Source organism: Olea europaea, chromosome 21, assembly GCF_002742605.1.
Source record: "Olea europaea var. sylvestris chromosome 21, O_europaea_v1, whole genome shotgun sequence".
In the NCBI taxonomy this organism is placed as follows: Eukaryota; Viridiplantae; Streptophyta; class Magnoliopsida; order Lamiales; family Oleaceae; genus Olea; species Olea europaea.
The window spans coordinates 14,530,146-14,547,871 of record NC_036257.1 but is presented as its reverse complement, the minus strand read 5'-3'; the positions used below and the strand labels follow the sequence as shown (position 1 = coordinate 14,547,871).

At 34.7% G+C, this 17,726-nt stretch overlaps 2 protein-coding genes across 3 annotated transcripts; one reads left to right on the top strand and one right to left on the bottom strand.

Annotated features, from left to right (window-relative positions):
• Positions 1 to 4,376: 4,376 nt before the first annotated feature.
• On the top strand, positions 4,377 to 9,444 carry LOC111370830 (uroporphyrinogen decarboxylase 1, chloroplastic-like). Its single transcript, XM_022992723.1, has 6 exons — positions 4,377 to 4,632; positions 4,829 to 4,983; positions 6,825 to 7,207; positions 7,339 to 7,623; positions 8,298 to 8,533; positions 9,080 to 9,444. The coding sequence occupies exons 1-6, from the start codon at positions 4,610 to 4,612 to the stop codon at positions 9,246 to 9,248; spliced, it is 1,251 nt and encodes a 416-aa protein (XP_022848491.1). The 5' UTR covers positions 4,377 to 4,609; the 3' UTR covers positions 9,249 to 9,444.
• Positions 9,445 to 16,479: 7,035 nt separating this feature from the next.
• On the bottom strand, positions 16,480 to 17,326 carry LOC111370316 (protein LIGHT-DEPENDENT SHORT HYPOCOTYLS 10-like). 2 transcript variants are annotated; one of them, XM_022991990.1, is made up of 2 exons: positions 16,953 to 17,326; positions 16,480 to 16,874 (listed from the first exon to the last, which is right to left on the bottom strand). In XM_022991990.1, exons 1-2 carry the CDS (start codon positions 17,154 to 17,156, stop codon positions 16,617 to 16,619), a joined length of 462 nt encoding a protein of 153 aa, XP_022847758.1. In that variant the 5' UTR covers positions 17,157 to 17,326; the 3' UTR covers positions 16,480 to 16,616. The 2 variants fall into 2 exon arrangements, with proteins under 2 accessions (XP_022847758.1, XP_022847757.1); XM_022991989.1 differs by having other exon boundaries at positions 16,480 to 17,326.
• Positions 17,327 to 17,726: the final 400 nt, after the last annotated feature.

Below are 17,726 nucleotides of genomic sequence, written 5' to 3'. Positions count from 1 at the left end.
ACCTAAAATTGTCATAAATTCTCTTAGGAGTAAAGAGATGGAGATTGAGGCTAAAAAAGAAGATAAGAGAAGTGGCGAGTTATATATGATGAGGAGCAGGATAAAATTTGAGCAAATGAATTTGAGTAGAACTCAAGACAATAGTGATCGGATAGTGACTCGAGTGATGAGAGTAGTGAGAAGGAGAGTAAGGGGCGATATAAGTCTAGTGGTAGAAGGCATTACAGTTGTGGTAAGTCTGTGCACTTTATTAGGGACTGTCCTAAGAAGAATAATAAGTTGAAGGGTAAGATGAGAGGCGAGGCGAATTTGGCTTTAGGGTCAAAGAGCGACTCTAGTGAGGTTTATTGAGAGTAAACCTAGTGTGTGATTGCCTAATTTGTTGCATAATGCTGCATTCCAATATGTTTGATATGTGCTTTGCATGAATTTGCGGCAATATGATTACTTGGTGTAATTGTTTGCATATATAGTGGGTTATGATGCATTAACAATGTTTGTGTGTCTTTTGGTGAGATGAAGTATATATACCTAGAGGTACATTGTGGTTTGTACCAAGGATGTGGAATGTAACATTTGGATCACGAGTGGAAATGTGATTAAATGTCTAGAATTCTTTATCTGTAAAGAAACCTTGATCAGGTAGAGTGTGAGAGAGACACTTCTATCACTTTTATTAGGTGGAGACCCATTATCCACGTAGGGTAAGAGAAGTAATGTGGAGATAGAGGATTATCCTGTGGACTTAGGATCTATTGTGACCTACCAGTTAAATATGGGTTGAGTGATCAGTCTAGTGAGCATGGTGGGCGATGAAAGGAGATATGTGTTCTCGAGGTGTGAGCAATACGGAATGGGATATGATAAGTGTGGTGAGATTTTTCATGGGGTCATTTATGCATTTACTACATGTGTTTGACTGCGTATTTGATTAACTTGGTGTTAATCAATAGTTCTGTGTGAAAGTGTTTATGAAAAGATCTGTGTGTGTTATCTTATAGTTGCATCATCGCATATGTATTTGCCCTCGATTGTTTACTGTTCAATATTTGCTTTTACTTGGGTGTTCTTGACCTTACCCCAGGTGAGTACATAGAGTAGATATGGTATGTATTTCAAGTTGGAAATACGAGATAAAGTCTATGATCCAGTTTTATTGGCTATCTTGATTATGCAATGCTAATTTTGTGTTTTAATTGCTTACAAATTTATTATGCATCAAAGTGGAGATTTATTAGGTTATACCTAATAAATTTCAGGCTATGATGTTACTTGATTTTATTTTTCAATCCGTTTAGCCAAATGACTGAACGAAAATTTAACATCACAATTAAGACAATACGACCTAAAGGTTAATTAGACTACTCGAAGCAACCTAAATATTTTAGTGTTGCTCGTGGCCCAATCCGCTTCGTTGGATGGCCATAATTGAGAGGGATTACTTGTGAGTCCATTTATCTATCTATTGGGCCTCTACTTTGATCCATTTGTTAACCTACCTATACTTACCTTATTTGGGCCATTATTACAAGATAAATCGGTCTCTTTTCATATTGTGCTTTCACGGCATCTCTAGTGGTGTAAAACTCTCCACTGAGGGGTCAAATATAGTTCAAAATAGTGTAATGAAATTTGGTGTAACACTATTTATTTACACTCAAATATAAGAATTTCAATAACTCCATTTTGTCCTTCTTTCCACTTTACACCTATGTCCCTCTATTTTAGTATTAATATATTTTAATTGATTTATAATTATTTTAATGTGATGGTTATTTTTATTTAACACCTATTTTTAAATTCAATCAATTAATAAGTAATAATTATTTCACCAATAAATTAAAATTGTTCATCAAAAAGTCAAAAGTTACAAATTTGATCATTAATAAATTAGCACTAGAACAACATAAATATATTAAAAACTTGATTATATGTAATTTTTCTTGTGCATTCAAATGTAATCTTTATAATTTGTAGTATTATGTTTCATGTTATTTTTCAATTTATTAATAAATGCAATATTTTAGTTCATTAAATATAATTTTTAATTTAATAATTTTTTAATAATATAATTTGTAATTAAACAACGCAAATAAAATTTGGAGTAAAATTTAGTTTAAAACTATCTCTAGTGGTCAACACCAAATTTGGTGTATTGGAGATGGTTGTAGCTTCTTCAATTATCTATACTGAAAATGAGTGGATAAATAATATAAAGGCAAGCTAATTTGGCTGTATCTTTCTCCTTTTTCTTCCTAAAAATTTGAGGTAGAAGTCTCGTATGATGTAGAGCATCATTGAACATTGAACATTGGGCTTAGCCTATTTCATAAGGGATACTTGGAAGTAAGAACCCAAAAGAAATAGTGCTTGGGGGTGGATTCCTAGGCCTGCTCCTGGATGATATAGGCCTAAATTGTGCATCTCCTATGATCTCCGAACATGGAGGTGGTCTTATTTCGTAAGGGACACTTCAAAATAAAAGCCTGAACGTGAGGTTGATTTTTGGGATACATAGGGTTAGATTACGTCTCTTGTATTAGTTATAGCTTTCAAAAAAAGTGGTTGTCTCCCTTTATCATCATAGATAAAGGTAGAGGATTCAATTTGATTGACATCAACTCGATTTTGAAAATTCTTTCATCTTCCACTTATTCTTTGACGACTTTCGTTATTTCCCAATTCTTTGGTTCTAAGTATTTGTTTGGAAAACACACTTCAAGCTAAAATGATTGAGTCTATAACTTTCAAGGACGGAGTTAGCTATACTTCTTGAGTTGGATACTTACGAGAACTAGTGATACTGTTATATAAAAGAAAAAGAAGTTAAAATTTTGTTCATTATACTGTTCAGTCTTGTTCAATACTGTATAACAGTATAAGCGTAAAGGATAACCTCTTTCAAAATTATGATCTAAATTGCCCAAGTGAGATGTGGGGTCATGTCGAGCTTCATCGGTGAATTCTTATTCTTGTTTTGCTCACTCATGCGATCTTGGCAGTTTCCAGAGTTTTTCTTTCCCTCTAAACATAATGAAGTTAGATGGGTACCAACACTTGGACAGAAATTTTGATTTTCCCCCTTTTTTTTCCTTCTATTTTTGGTTTGATTCTGTTTAGCACTATGAAAGAAAACAAGACAATAAAGTATCCAAATAGATGTTGAACTTACCTCTTAAATCTTAGCACTACAGAACTTACCTAGGACTATAAAAACATTGTTGTACTTAACTAAGTCATTTCTCTCTCTTAGGCTTCGTTTGGGATAAATTTTGAGTCCAACTTGGGATTGTGTGTTTGATAAACTTAAAAAGAATCGATCATTAAAGAATCTGTATCATATGACTGCAAATTTTGAGAAGTAGTAAAATGGTAGCTTTTCACATTGTGCTTTTAGCTTCTTCAATTATCTATACTGACAACGAGTGAATTAGTAATATAAAGGGAAGCTAATTCTACGGTATCGAAACTTGAAATGAGCCAAAGTTCTAATCAACATGACGGTGTAAAAAAGTGCATAAATAAGTTTCGATGGTTGTAGTATCAATTGCGAGGAGTCCGTGTGACTAGACTCTCAAAAATGGAATCCCGATCCATGCAATCTTGTTGACCTAATTTTTCATGAACTCCCAACTTCGCTACAAGCGACGAAAGGGGGGAATAGGGAAGGCTGATAACTACGTGAGGGGAAGCTATCATAGAAACTTTAGCCCTTGCTTTACATAAATTGTTAAATATAAAAAAGTCAAATCTTTAAGTGACTTTGTGTCAAAACTTTTTGGGAAAAGAGAAGAAGCTAAGAGTGTTGGTAATGAAGCATTGGCGTATGGGTTCAAGATACTATTGAACTTGTTGTACGGTAGATTTGGAACATTTCCATTTAGCCAAATAGGCTTCGGAAAGAATATAAATGATCTCCGTCCTCATCCACATCCACTTCTAATTGAGAAGTTGAGGGACAAGACTAATGGTATATTTTGAGATTTAATAGTTTTAATTATTCTTCCCTATTAAAATAATATATTGTATTAGAAAAATATTATAAATAGTAATATATGTTATAAAATAAAAATAAAATTTTACTATACTATCAATATAACAATATTTAAGACATTAATTAATATGATCAATGTCGCCATTTTAATAATTTTATACACAATAATAAAATACTTTTTTTTATTTTTATCAAATATTCAAATACTGATTATAGGACGTACATCAATTTTAAGTCAAGAGTTTATATTTCGTCAAAATATGACCGATAAGATGCTATACAACCAAACCAACCTACTATTTGAGCTATTTTCAGTCAATGAGTCTTTGTAATTGTAAGGACTTCAAATCAGTTGGGCTTAGATAGCTAGCCCAGTTAAACAAACCCAAAGTTCGGCCCATGGTCAACCTCACCCATATCCAATTGAAACACCTAAGGTGGGCCGAAAATCGGGTTTGACCCGGAATGGCCCAACTTATTTCTAAACAGTGACAATGCTGTAAATAATTGGTGAGGAGCAGAGTCGAGAATTGACTCCCCAAGAAACAGAGCGATAAGAAAAAGGGTGAAGAAACATAGAGAAAAGGAATCACAAAATCTTGCCCCTTACTCAAAATGGGCTTCTCTGCGTTAACCAGGTTCGTTCGCTCTCTCTCTCTCTCTCTCTCTCTCTCTCTCTCTCTCTCTCTGTGTATGTGTATGAATTGTTTGTTANGTTCGCTCTCTCTCTCTCTCTCTCTCTCTCTCTCTCTCTCTCTCTCTGTGTATGTGTATGAATTGTTTGTTAAATGAGTACAGTTCTTGCTATTGACATGCATTTTTGGTGCTCAACAGTGCGTGCTGCAGTTGTTGGAATTTGGGTCTACGTTGGAAATCGTCGAGCTTGTTTTTAAGCCTGAATTTTCTTCCCAACACTAATTCTGATGGGCTTCTGTTGTCTCCCAAATACCAGAAGTTTAATTCCTCTCGCGCATGTGCTTCTCCTTCAGGTATCTTTATTGATTTTTGGTAAATAAACGTTTATGGGCTCGTTTCACGTTGCTGAGATGGATGCTGTTTGAAACTACAGAATGTATGAACAATTATATAGTATACAGTTGGAAAATTGATGCACATTTAGAATAATGCGTGTTTTATCGTTTAGTATACATTTCAAGAATCAAGATACAAAATTACGTTTCTGCTTTAGAGGAACAGAATCTTCACTTCTGTACTTCAGTAATGCTTTGTTTCTCAGTTGTCTTTGTTTGTTCTCTTCATTCCTTCCAAGGAAAAATGGAATTGAAGATCATGGTCACTCTTGTTTCCTGTTTCCTGCACTTCCTTCTTTTATCTTTACCTTTTGCTCAAGTCTGATCTATGAGTTGTTATGTGTATATGTAGACAGAGAATAATGGCAAGAGGGAGAGAAGCACAATAAACAACATATCAACTCGACCCGGTTACGTAGAGAGTTGAGTTGGTTGATTAGGCATTCTTAATGAGGTATATTATTCACATTTTGTGCTACATTAAGTAACAAGAAACCTCGCTGACAAAAAAATTCATAACAAGGCCTTTTAATTTACACTCTTGAAAAAAAGCCTTCGAGAAAAATCTCCTTGTTACTTTTGACTTTGGGCTCCTTGTGAAACTTGGAATAATAGGGGAAAATTGAGAAAGAATAGGTGCTTACTATTTTCCTTCTTCTTAAGATGAGTTTATAATTGGTGAGGGGAAGTATATAGCAGTAAAGAGAAGTAGTGGTAATTTCATTTATAATTTCTTCGAAGAAATTCAATTTGATAATAGTATAAGAAGTTCCCCGTATATTTATAGAAACGGCTCCTGATAAACCCATAAAAAAATTATCAGTATAAATAGGTGCTTCCTATTTTCCTTCTTCTTAAGATGAGTTTATAATTGGTGAGAGGAAGTAAATAGCAGTAAGAGAAGTAGTGGTGATGTCATCTATAATTTCTTTGAAGAAATTCTATTTGATAATAGTATAGAAGTTCCCCATATATTTATAGAAACGGCTCCTGATAAACCCATAAAAAAACTATCAGTATATACCTCTACCCTATATCTAGATACATATAGAATCAGGCTTTGTTGAGTTGATTATATACAGGTCATATATGATAGATTTGGAGTGCAGGAAAGAGGAACTTTTTATCACCAAATTACTTAAGCTTGTTCTTTACCAATTTCTCTTCACATTTCTTTTTCTTGTGAGTTAATTTTGCTTCTTATCATGGTCTTTGATAACAGCTGTGGCTGCATATGATACATCATTCTAAGCTATCGTGATAGAGATTTCCCTGTTGATCTTTTGTTGTTGAACAAGACAGGACAAAACCTCAATTATTTCAAAATTATGTAACCTAAGGCTGATAACATGAGAGGCTGAACTGAGAAAACACTTTGTCTTGATGAATGTCATTTCTCATCACACTTAATTAATATATTTCCAGTGCAAAGCTGATCAGCGATGAATAGAGATTCCATCTAAGGATGATATTCTTGTTTTGCATGGTTTAACTGATTGATGTGAAATGAGTTTCAGAAAATCAATTAATGGGACTCTTCCGCACTTCCAAAACAGTGGTAGCTAGATGGAACCTAGTACAATTTTGAACAATTAAAAACTAGAAAAGAAAATTGTGCATAGGTTCAAATTACCCTCATCGAAAAAACTGGTTGACTTGGAGCTGTAATCGTTTGACATTTCCTCATCTAGCATTTAAGTGGTTATTAAGTGCATGATTTACATTTTTGGGGATCACATTTGATTTTCAGAATTGAAGGTTTCTTATTTCAATTACCCTCTACATTTTATGGAGTTCAGATCCACTTTTGGTCAAGGCTGCAAGAGGGGATCGAGTTAACCGACCTCCTGCCTGGATGATGCGTCAAGCAGGGAGGTATATGGCTGTTTATAGAAAGCTTGCAGAGAGACACCCATCCTTCCGGGAGAGGTCAGAGACAACCGATCTCATTGTTGAAATTTCTTTGCAGCCTTGGGAAGCTTTCCATCCTGATGGAGTTATTATTTTCTCTGATATACTTACTCCACTCCCTGCATTTGGTGTGCCATTTGACATAGAAGAGGTGAGTGGTCCGGTAATTCAGTCTCCCATTCGTTCTGAGGAGGACTTGAAAACTTTGCATCCAATTGACTTTGACAAACTACAATTTGTTGGAGAATCTCTTAGTATATTGCGGAAAGAGGTACTTCCATAGTTCTTACCACCAGCTTTATAAAGATGGTTCATGCTAGTAGCTTCACAGTAGTTTTCTTTGGCACAATATGGAATTTGACTGTTATATTGAACAAGCCTTTTTAATTCTTTCCATATCAGGTCGGTGAGCGAGCAGCAATTTTGGGTTTTGTGGGAGCTCCCTGGACAATTGCTACATACATAGTAGAGGGGGGAACAACACGCACATACACAACAATAAAGAGCATGTGCCATACAGCACCACATGTATTAAGGGCTCTTCTGTCTCATTTGGCAAAGGCAATAGCTGAATATATCATTTTCCAAGTGGATGCTGGAGCGCATTGCATACAAATTTTTGATTCATGGGGTGGGCAATTGCCTCCTGATATGTGGGAACGCTGGTCTAAGCCTTACATTGATGAGGTAGCTCAGATTTACATTGTTTTTCTGGCTAACTATATTCTGTCCCAATTCTGTGTTCGGGTTTGTGTACTTCTCCCTTTTCCTCAATGCTTTGGGAAACCCAGGTGGGCCGTTTGTGGAACTGAGGAGCTCAATGGGAAAGTTCACTGTCCTGTTGAGCTTCTATCTATAATGTGTTTGTTACTCTAAATTTGAGAAGCTTGGCTGATACATACATTCAGATTTGATTATAATCACTTGCACACATGAAGATTTGTGTGCTTCATTCTTCTTGCAGTTTAGTCTTATGGAGAAGTAGTGTCTTGTTCACTCAGGAAACATGGGTTAGATTCTTAGGTCTGCTAAGTTTTTTTGAATCAACAAGACAGAAATAAGAGTTAACAGGTAAGTTTCTCGATAAAGGAGGTCTTTGGAAATCTTAAAACAAGGGATACATCAAAATGAGAACTTCTTTGCTGTCTCTGTCATTGTCATAATCATCTTCTTCATTACTGAATTTTATTTTTATCTATTATTTTTTTTTTTTTTGGGTAAGAATTATCTGGTGTCCTTTTCGGAGATCCCAATATAGCTGGAACACACTTGGTATGGAAGCTGTTTTCTCTATCTGCCGTTGTATGCAATCTCGAAGTTCCAGCTTTCCTTTTTCAATACCTCCTAGTTTGTGAGTGCAGATGGTAAGTGTGGTTAAAAAGAAGTGCCCTCAAACGCCAATTGTGCTCTACATTAATGGAAATGGTGGACTACTTGAACGGATGAAGGGAACTGGAGTTGACGTGATTGGGATTGACTGGACAGTGGATATGGCAGATGGAAGGAAGCGCCTCGGAAGTGATATTAGTATACAAGGAAATGTTGACCCTGCTTACCTATATTCTCCTCTTCCTGCCTTGGAGGATGAAATTAAAAGGTTTGTCAGTTAAACATGTGCATCTTTTGTTTGATTTAGGTAAAAATCAGATTTTTAGTAGATTTGGATCAAAGTTGATGAAGTGTGTGATTTAAAATTTTTAAGGTTGTGGGTCCCATGAAAATCTGATTTGAGAATGAGTTTGAAGAAAAATGAAATGTTGGGTTGAAAATGAGTTTCTGCTGTTCATTATATGTAGCAGCTAAAATTATAGTAAGGTCTATGGTTATCACCCCCAGACGTGCGTATGTAGTGGTAGGGGGGAGGAAGGAATGTGTTACTTGAGATTGAGTCTTTGGGTTGCTATTTGCCTATTTCAGTGCTTAAAATATGAAGACTCAGAACTTGAATATAAAAATGTTATCGTGGTCAGAGTAAGGTTAACAACTAATTGTTAAATCAACCGATTATTCTAGGAGTCATCAAAGTAGCAATTGCATTTATATTACACGAAAGGGACAAATGGGAGAACTATAAAGCAAATAGTTTCCTTCAGTTCCAAATTTCCAAATACTGATAGTGGAGCTAATGATATTTATGTTGCAGGGTTGTACAATGTGCAGGGACAAAGGGCCACATCCTCAATCTTGGCCATGGAGTTCTCGTTGGTACACCAGAGGAAGCTGTTGCTCATTTTTTTAATGTTGCAAGAAGCTTAAAGTTCGATACACAAGTCGACAGTTATGTAGTCGGGGCATCCAATTTGGTGGGTTGAAACCTAAAATTTTGTCAAACATAATGGAAATTTTGTTGTACACAGTCAGAAATTCTCCGGGTAACTTACCAGATTCTTGTAGCATATGTATCAAAGCCATGAGTTTGTGCTCATGATTAGGATGAAAACCATGAAAACTGTATGCTCTGGGTTAGCTAATTGGTTTATTCAATTCAGTTCTAATTTGAATTCTTTATTTTCTCAATGTCTCTGAACTAATTATCAATCACAATGCTGTATCATCTTTAAGTATGTTCGAAACACTCTTTAATATCACTTTCGTTGATTACTGACTACTGACGTAAACATTAAAAGTTTCTTCATCCCCTGACAAAATGCAAAGGAGTTTGATCTTGGACTTAAAACTCGACATTGATGATATGAATTTTGCAATAGCAATATCTATTCTAATATCCATTTTTTCCCCCTAGGAAACTACTTAATTATAGTTGTTTTATAGTATTATTACCCTCTAAAGTCATGGAGTAGAGGGTAGGGATTCTCTACAACGACACTGTATATCAAGATGTAGCCTATGGTCCATCCAAAGACAGGAGCTTTACAACACTTCATTATTCTCTTTTATTATAATTATATCACAGTAGATACGACTGTAAAGTAAAAAAAAATGATTCTATTTGTACCCCCATCAACCTGTCAAAAACAGCCTAACAAAGCAAGACAAGAACAGTAGATATTCCTCCTTATACCAGGTTGGGTACACAACAGATAAAGTTAATATCACAAATTAACCTCTTGTTGGTATCTATTAGTGGCAAAAGAAAAGATGATGTCAGGCACACAATCAAGAATGAGACAAAAAGTGTGACTAGGTCACTAGGTTCATGTCCCTCCAAAATCTAGATAGCCACCACAATAATGTTAATAGGGAATGAATTTACTACGACCACCACTCGCAAACTTTTGCATCTTTTGATCATCGACTAGAGCTTTTAACTTNTAATGTTAATAGGGAATGAATTTACTACGACCACCACTCGCAAACTTTTGCATCTTTTGATCATCGACTAGAGCTTTTAACTTCAACAAGCCTATATATACACGTGCACAATTTCTAGGACATTTCATTTCTGAGCATAAGAGCTCTTTGTAAGCAGTGTTTGATTGATTAGTTTGAGGTTATTGGGAAAAAAAAAAGGAATTTTTATTATCCATTTATCTTTATACATATATAGAGGGGGGTTAGGGTGTGTAGGGTGGGGGTGATTCCAGCTGGTAAATTGGAGACTAATTATGAAGTCTATGATTAGTGATAGAAAATTAAAAAGAATCAACAAATTAAATATGTAGACAAAGTGGGGTCTCCATAATGTTAATGTTTAGATATTAATATCCACTGGCAATTGGATTTTTTGTTTAATAAATTATTGGGATTGATAATTATAGGCATTATATCATTGATTGCAACGTTAAAATATCGGTGAAACGAATGAACAATAAAAGCGAAATGAAATAATGCAAAGTTCTAAATAAAAACACACTGATTAACAAATGCTTACGTACCGAAATGTCAAACATTTGGTTTGAGACTAATGACTTAAGATGGATGAATGAGGCCTCACATATATGTTAGGGGTAATTGTTCTACGTTGAGAGAACTTTAGTCGATTCGACGTAAGGATCTTTAAGGTAAAATTAAATGGGTTTTTTTATGAACAATTTGGTCAATATTTGATAATTTTTTCTTTAAGTTTAGTATGACTGTGCTTGAACTATTTTAGAAATGTTTAATTTATAGATAGATAAAAATAAGTGGTGAATAAGTAAATCGTAATCGTGGGTTCATTGAAATGTGTGGATGAAGTTTGATCATCTATAAATGATTATCATACAAATGCTTATTAAATGGGTCAAATTCTATTACATTCTATCCAAAATTTTAAGAGGGCAGAAGATCATGTGAACTTTGCGCTAACTCTCGTAACATGAGAAACGTTAATATGTTGAATTTGAACATGATTAACAAAGAAAATATATTTGATGTCTTTCCTAGCAAACATGTATGTCGACCTAAGGTCTTGAACAATGACGAGAATGGAAAAATATGATAAGACCTAAGGTTTTGTAGCCGAACTAATTTTTTTTGGAGCAATTTAAGTGAAAAGTACTTATTACTTTCGTAATGATAAAAAATGTGACTTGATAAGATAAGATGGAGCTTTTATGGAAAAAATTTATAATCAAAAGAGCTAACTTACATGAGATCATGGGAATAAGAGCTGCATTTTCCCAAATAAAATATATAGATTTTGTACTACAGAAAAAATGCTAATAAAAACATATTAGAGGATTATTAAAAAAAAAAAAAAAAAGACTTAAAGTAACACTAATCCCGTGAAAATGATATGTTAAATTCTAAGTTAAGGACCATTTGGTAGGATTTCTGTATCTTGTAAAAAAATTTCCTCAGTAAGCTATTTTAAGAGTTTGTTTGAGCCCCACTAAAAACTAAGAATATATTTTGGAATAGTAGATTGATAGAGAATGTGTTATTAAAAAATAAGGAAAAGTTTTGAATTTGCTTATAGTATTACTTTATTGAAGAATGTGATGGGAAAAAAAGAGAGAAAGATAAATATATTTTGAGAATAATGGAAATCAAACAAGGGCTAAGTCAGTTTTTTCTAAGGGTCCATTTGCTTGGATTTTTAAAAGTGAAAATTACCCAAAAACCTACCTTTTAATTATACATTTCAAATATCAAATCTTAAAACTTTTCTTTCCACCAATTAGGGGTTAATTCATCTTTTAAATATTAATAATAATATTATAAAATCAAAATTTATTCCACATATTCAACCCCATCCACCCCCATTTTGTTCAAACCCCAATTTCATTTCCAACACTATCTTTTCTCTTCCCTCCCTATCTGTTCTCTCTCTATATCACTCTCTCCACCCCCTCTCTATGTTCCATCGACAAGCTATCCGTAAAGCCGTCGATGGAATACTAGCCACCACCATCAAAGGGCGCTCTCGTTGAAAATCATACAATTGTGAAGAATCAGCTCAAACTAAATCACATTCTTGGTCAATTGGTTCACAGTTGCCGCAAAAAGGCCTTATCAATGATTTTAGAGAACCTTCTAGAGCAGTTGTAGCTTCTGGTGGTCCGATTAATTAGCCTGACTCGAGCCGATTTTGGTGGTGCTAAATTTACTAGAGGTGGAAAAGGTGGTAACTCAGGTCTCGTGGGTGATTAGGGTAGCGGAGGTGAGTAGGGGGCGGGAAAGGTGAGTATATTTGTGGTGGTGGGGAAAAAAACTGGTGGTGAAGGTGGAGTTGGTTTAGGACTTGATCGGTGAGTGGTGATGGTGGTGTTGGTGTGTTAATAGTAGTGGTGGTGGCGGCGACGATGGGGTGAGGTAGCATGACATTTGATTGGTGTTGGTGATGGATTTGTGGGTGGTGTGAATCTGCGATTGTGCTGATTTACATTTGGTGGTGGTAGTGGTGTAGTGATGTCGGTGGTGCTAGCAGTTGGTGTTTGTTGAAAGTGTTGGTGGAAGTAATGGCGATGCTGATGGTGATAATGATTGTTGTTGTGAATTTAAGATGAATGTAGACTTGAGTTGAAGTGACATAGTGGTGCATTGAAGTGGTGGTGAGTGGTCGTGGACTGTGGTGTGGTGTGTGCAGATTTGTTTGTGGCGACCCTTTGTGACCAAATATGTGTTTATTGTGATCAGATGTAACCAATTTTGTCTTTATTATGATTGTCTGTGATCAGATTAACAGTGAGTTACAAATTAGACTGATTTAGCCATAGAGAGTCACATTGAATACAAATTTGGTTACAGATAACACATGTCAATGACTTGATTACATGCAGTTACAAATTAAACTGACTTGGTCACAAACAGTCTGATCACAGTTAATCACGGATAATACAGGTATGATAACAAACAATAAATCTGGTCACATATAACACAGTTAGTCACAAATCTTGTCAACTACAATGCAACACTACAGTCACCACACAATACTCAACGTTACTACCACCCCACCCCACCACCACCATTAAATAGATCATCTTTGATACACTTTTATCACCTGCAATGCACCATTACCGCCACCATGCAGATATATTTTCTCAACACAGTGCTACCTAATCACTACCACCACCTATGAAATTATGTGTGTCTGTAAATGCGTAAAGAGAGAGAAAGCTTCTATAGAGAAAGATGATATTTTTAATTTTTGGAGTTTTCTATAGTGAGGGCAAGGTGAGAATTAGGTTAGTTGGGGTAGAGGGTGTAGAGAGATGTGAATTTTTGGAGATTTCTGGGGGGTGGGGTAGGCTGGGTCACCAGAGTAATCATCGGAGCAGTTTACCAAAGCGGCTGTCAGAACGGTCGCTAGAGTGATCATCGAAGCCGATGGCCATCTTCGTTGGAGAGGTGGAGCGAAAGTGGGGTGAGATGGAAATAATTAATGTATATTATATTATAATTTCATATTTAATAAATTTATTTATCACCTAATTTTTGAAATATTTTAGTGAGTTTGTTATTTATGAAATTTAATCTTTAGAACTAGGACTTATATGTTGTTCCTTTTTTTAAAAAGTCAAAAGTTGCTTCTAAAATTAAGAGCCCATTTGACATAATTTTTTATTTTGCTTTTACTTTCCATAGAAGAGTTTCTTGAGAAATCTACCTCAATTGTTGTGAAACAAATTTCTAAAATAATTTTCTATTCCAGAAATGTTTAGAGAGTCATATTGAACCAATTTTATTTAAAAACTCTTCTAACCAAATGAAAGTCTTTCATAAAAATTAGTCAAACAAGTCCAAAAGAAACTTTTGGGTCTCAAAAACTCATTTTGGCTTCTCGAAAACCATGCCAAAGATGTACTAAATTTTGATTTTGAACACGTTTAGCCCATGTTTAACAACCATTATAATGAAAAAATTGGGTCAAACATATTTTAAAATAGTAGTTTTTAGAAGAATGTATGGTTAAAAAAGAAGGAAATTTTTTTCAGTTCCGTGTAATATTATTTTATTAAAGAATGTGTGGTTAAAAAAAGAGAGAAAATTTTATTAAAATTTTAAAAAAAATCAAACAATGGCTTCATAATTTTTTGAAAGTGCTATGTCTAGCTACAAGTAGGGGTGGGCGCGGGTCGGTTCGGTTCGATTTTAAAGAGAACCGAACCGAACCAAATTTTCGGGTATCTAGTAAATGGAACCGTCGGGTCCAAATATAATTATAGAACCATTCGGATTCGGTTCCGTTCGGTTCTGTACTATAATTAAAAATTTTAACATTTATAACAATATTATATAAATACAACTAATGATACATTCAATAATTTTGGAATGTCAGAGATTAGTAGACTACCTTGTTCAAATGATCGCTACGGTCAAAGTTTTGGTCGGCGGAGGTCACAGTTTCGATCGGAAGTCACAGCGTCGGTCGACGATTGTATAGATTTTGGAATGTTAGCGAGGCTACAAGAGTGAGTGTAAGAGTCGAGACAATGTTATGCACTTTAGTGTAGGTGTTCAGGGTTATTTAGTGGATTGAATCTTGTTGGGCTAAGAAATGAAACAATAAAATGGGTAATTGGGCCAAAAATTAAAAAATTAGAAATGAAACAAATTATTGGGCAAAAAATTTGGATTTAGAAATTGTTAATTTGTTTAGAAAAAATTAAAATTAAAATAATTTGATTTACTTAATATAAAAAAAATTAGAAAGATTCGGTTCTTTTTCGGTTCTTCGATTTTTGGTCTAGAATCGAGAACCGAACCGAACTGTACCCGTCGGTTCTCAATTCAGATACTCGTTCGGGTATTTAATTTGATAAGAACCGTTGAGTTCGGTTCGGGAGATTTGCCCAACCTTAACTATAAGAGTTTTCAGAGAAAGTTAGCTTAATTAAGGTAACTTGCTCAATAAATTCTCATACAAAATTAAAAGTGGAAGCAAAAATAAAAATCTTGTCAAATGGGATCTAAAAGCTCTTCTAACTAGATAAATCACTATCAGAAAATTATCAAAATATGTTCAAAAGTAACTTTTTAATCTCAAAAACAGTTTTAGTCTTTTCAATAACCCAAGAAATGAGCCCTAATAAACCTATGGGTCCATCCACCTATCCCCTTAGATATATACAAGCATGCTAACGTATACAAGTTGAGATCCTCTTCTAGTTCAGCTCCAACTACATGTATACAAGCAAAAGAAATTAAGTAAAAAGTCCACAAAAATGTGCACACAATTACACAACTATATAAGCAACTATGAGTTCGGTGAAATTAATGTGTTAAGGTACAACAACTGAATAGAACAGAGTTTTGAAGTAAAAGACAACAATGTCTGATTGTGATAATAGGACCAATATGTAGAGTACTTTTTCTCACATTATCAATAGTTCCAACAAGACAACTAAACAAGCCATATCCTAAATAAGAATAAGGTTTTTACTAATCGAATCGAGTATCGAAATTTCTAAAAAATCTGTAAGAGAAAATTACTGTCATGTGTTGAGATCAGGTAATTAAGAAAAACATTACTATTTCATAGATTCACAAAATCCCTCATCTTCTGGAAGAGACAAAAGAATATTTTTAAATACTCATAAGTAACATTACTTATAAGTGATATATATTACATATATATATTTGCAGTGAGATCATACTGAAGGGACATTCATGGCGAGCACAAGATGGTGCAGAATCCCAAAAGACAAAACATTGGACAAAAGTTAATATAAATATATATACCTAATAATATTAAATTCAAGAAACCACAAAAATCTATTATGTGCAGAATTTCTCGATCAATGTGCGTATGAGTGGGAGTGTGTTCTGATCAAACAGATAAAGTCCATTCAAAATCGCTTCTAACCGATTTTTGGAATAAACCCAGATGAAGCGCTTCGCCTTTCACTCAAGGAAAGAAAAGAACGAAAGAACTGCGATTCGATTTTTCGACTTGAGCCCAACCCTTTACTTAGGTACCTGTTTCGAAGGGAGCCTTTGAAGAGTCTTCATCTTCCCCACTTCAACATTATTGATATTGTTTTCCCAGGCAAAGAAGGTTCAAGAGGGTATGAAAATTAGGGTTTAAGAGGACTGGATTAGGGTTCAACATGAACATACCGATTTTGAAAAAAAAATAATAATAATAATAATAAATAAAAAATAAAATCACTTAATTGTACTGGGATTTTGATTATCAAAGAGTAAACACGTCAAAAATTTTGATCCACATGTAAATATCTTCATTCAAAGTAAAAATTACTACATATATGAGGTAGAGGTTCAACATGAAAAGCAGTAAAAAAATGGAAAGTTAATTAATAACCATTCATGAAAAAGCAATATAGAAGCGAGAATTACATCTGAAAGCTCGATGAGGTGCCTTCATTAATGGTGCTTTTCTTCTTCTTCTTCTTCTTGTATGGGATTCCCCGCGCCTTCGCCTGGGAGTCCCTTACTTCGCGTAGATATACGCGTATAGCGCCACTAGCAAAAGGGTTCGTCTCTGGTTGGCCTCCGTTCTCTTCGTAAGCAGCACGGAGTCGACCGATAAGGGCATCGAGGCTACCCCATGCTTGCCTAAGGGGACAAGTACACGGACCTGCTGGCTCAACCTGTCCAAAAAAGACACAACCTTGTACATGTACCTTAGTTTTTCCAAATTGATCGAGGTATCGAAGGAAATCTAGCACATGATTATAGCTGCACTGGGATAAAGCCACTGGTGGTCTTTGATTCCTTAAATACTGCCCAAAAGTGTTCCAATCACGACGTTTTTGGGACTCGTATCGACTCAATTGGGCCGGTTGCTGCTGCTGCGGATTATGATGATGATCAGCTGATGCAGAAGCTGTTCTTGATGAAGACCCTTCTCCTTGATCGTTCGACGACGACATCGTCCCCCGGATTTTTCTTTTCCCTATGGTGAATTCTTTTGCAAGTGAAAGAAAAAATCAGAATAATTGAAAATGAGCAAAATTCAAGTGGAAAATCAAATCATGGAAATGGGGTATTGAGGAGACATGATAAGGACCAAGGAAAGTGCTTTAGCTCCCTCTTTTTCTTCCTTGACAACACTATTTTCTTCCTTTATATGGTACTATCGGTATATTAATTTATATGTTTCATTATTTTTTTAATTGTGCTAGCATCATTGATGAAAAGCAATCATTATCAACATATCAAGACTCTAAATTAGATTTTTAGTAGATTTTGATAAAAACTAATGAAATGTGGGATTGAAAATTTGATAAATCTTACAGATTTCATGAAATATGTAGTCGAAAATAAATTTGAGAAAAAATGAGTTTTAATAAATAGAGGCCAAACAGTAGTTTGGTACAGATTATTAAAAACTCATTTTTTTTTTCACAATCTCATTTTCAATCGTACATTTTTACAATGAATTTTTTTTGCACGTAAACCCATAATTTTTTCCTATCTTTTAACCACATTCTCTAGAAAAA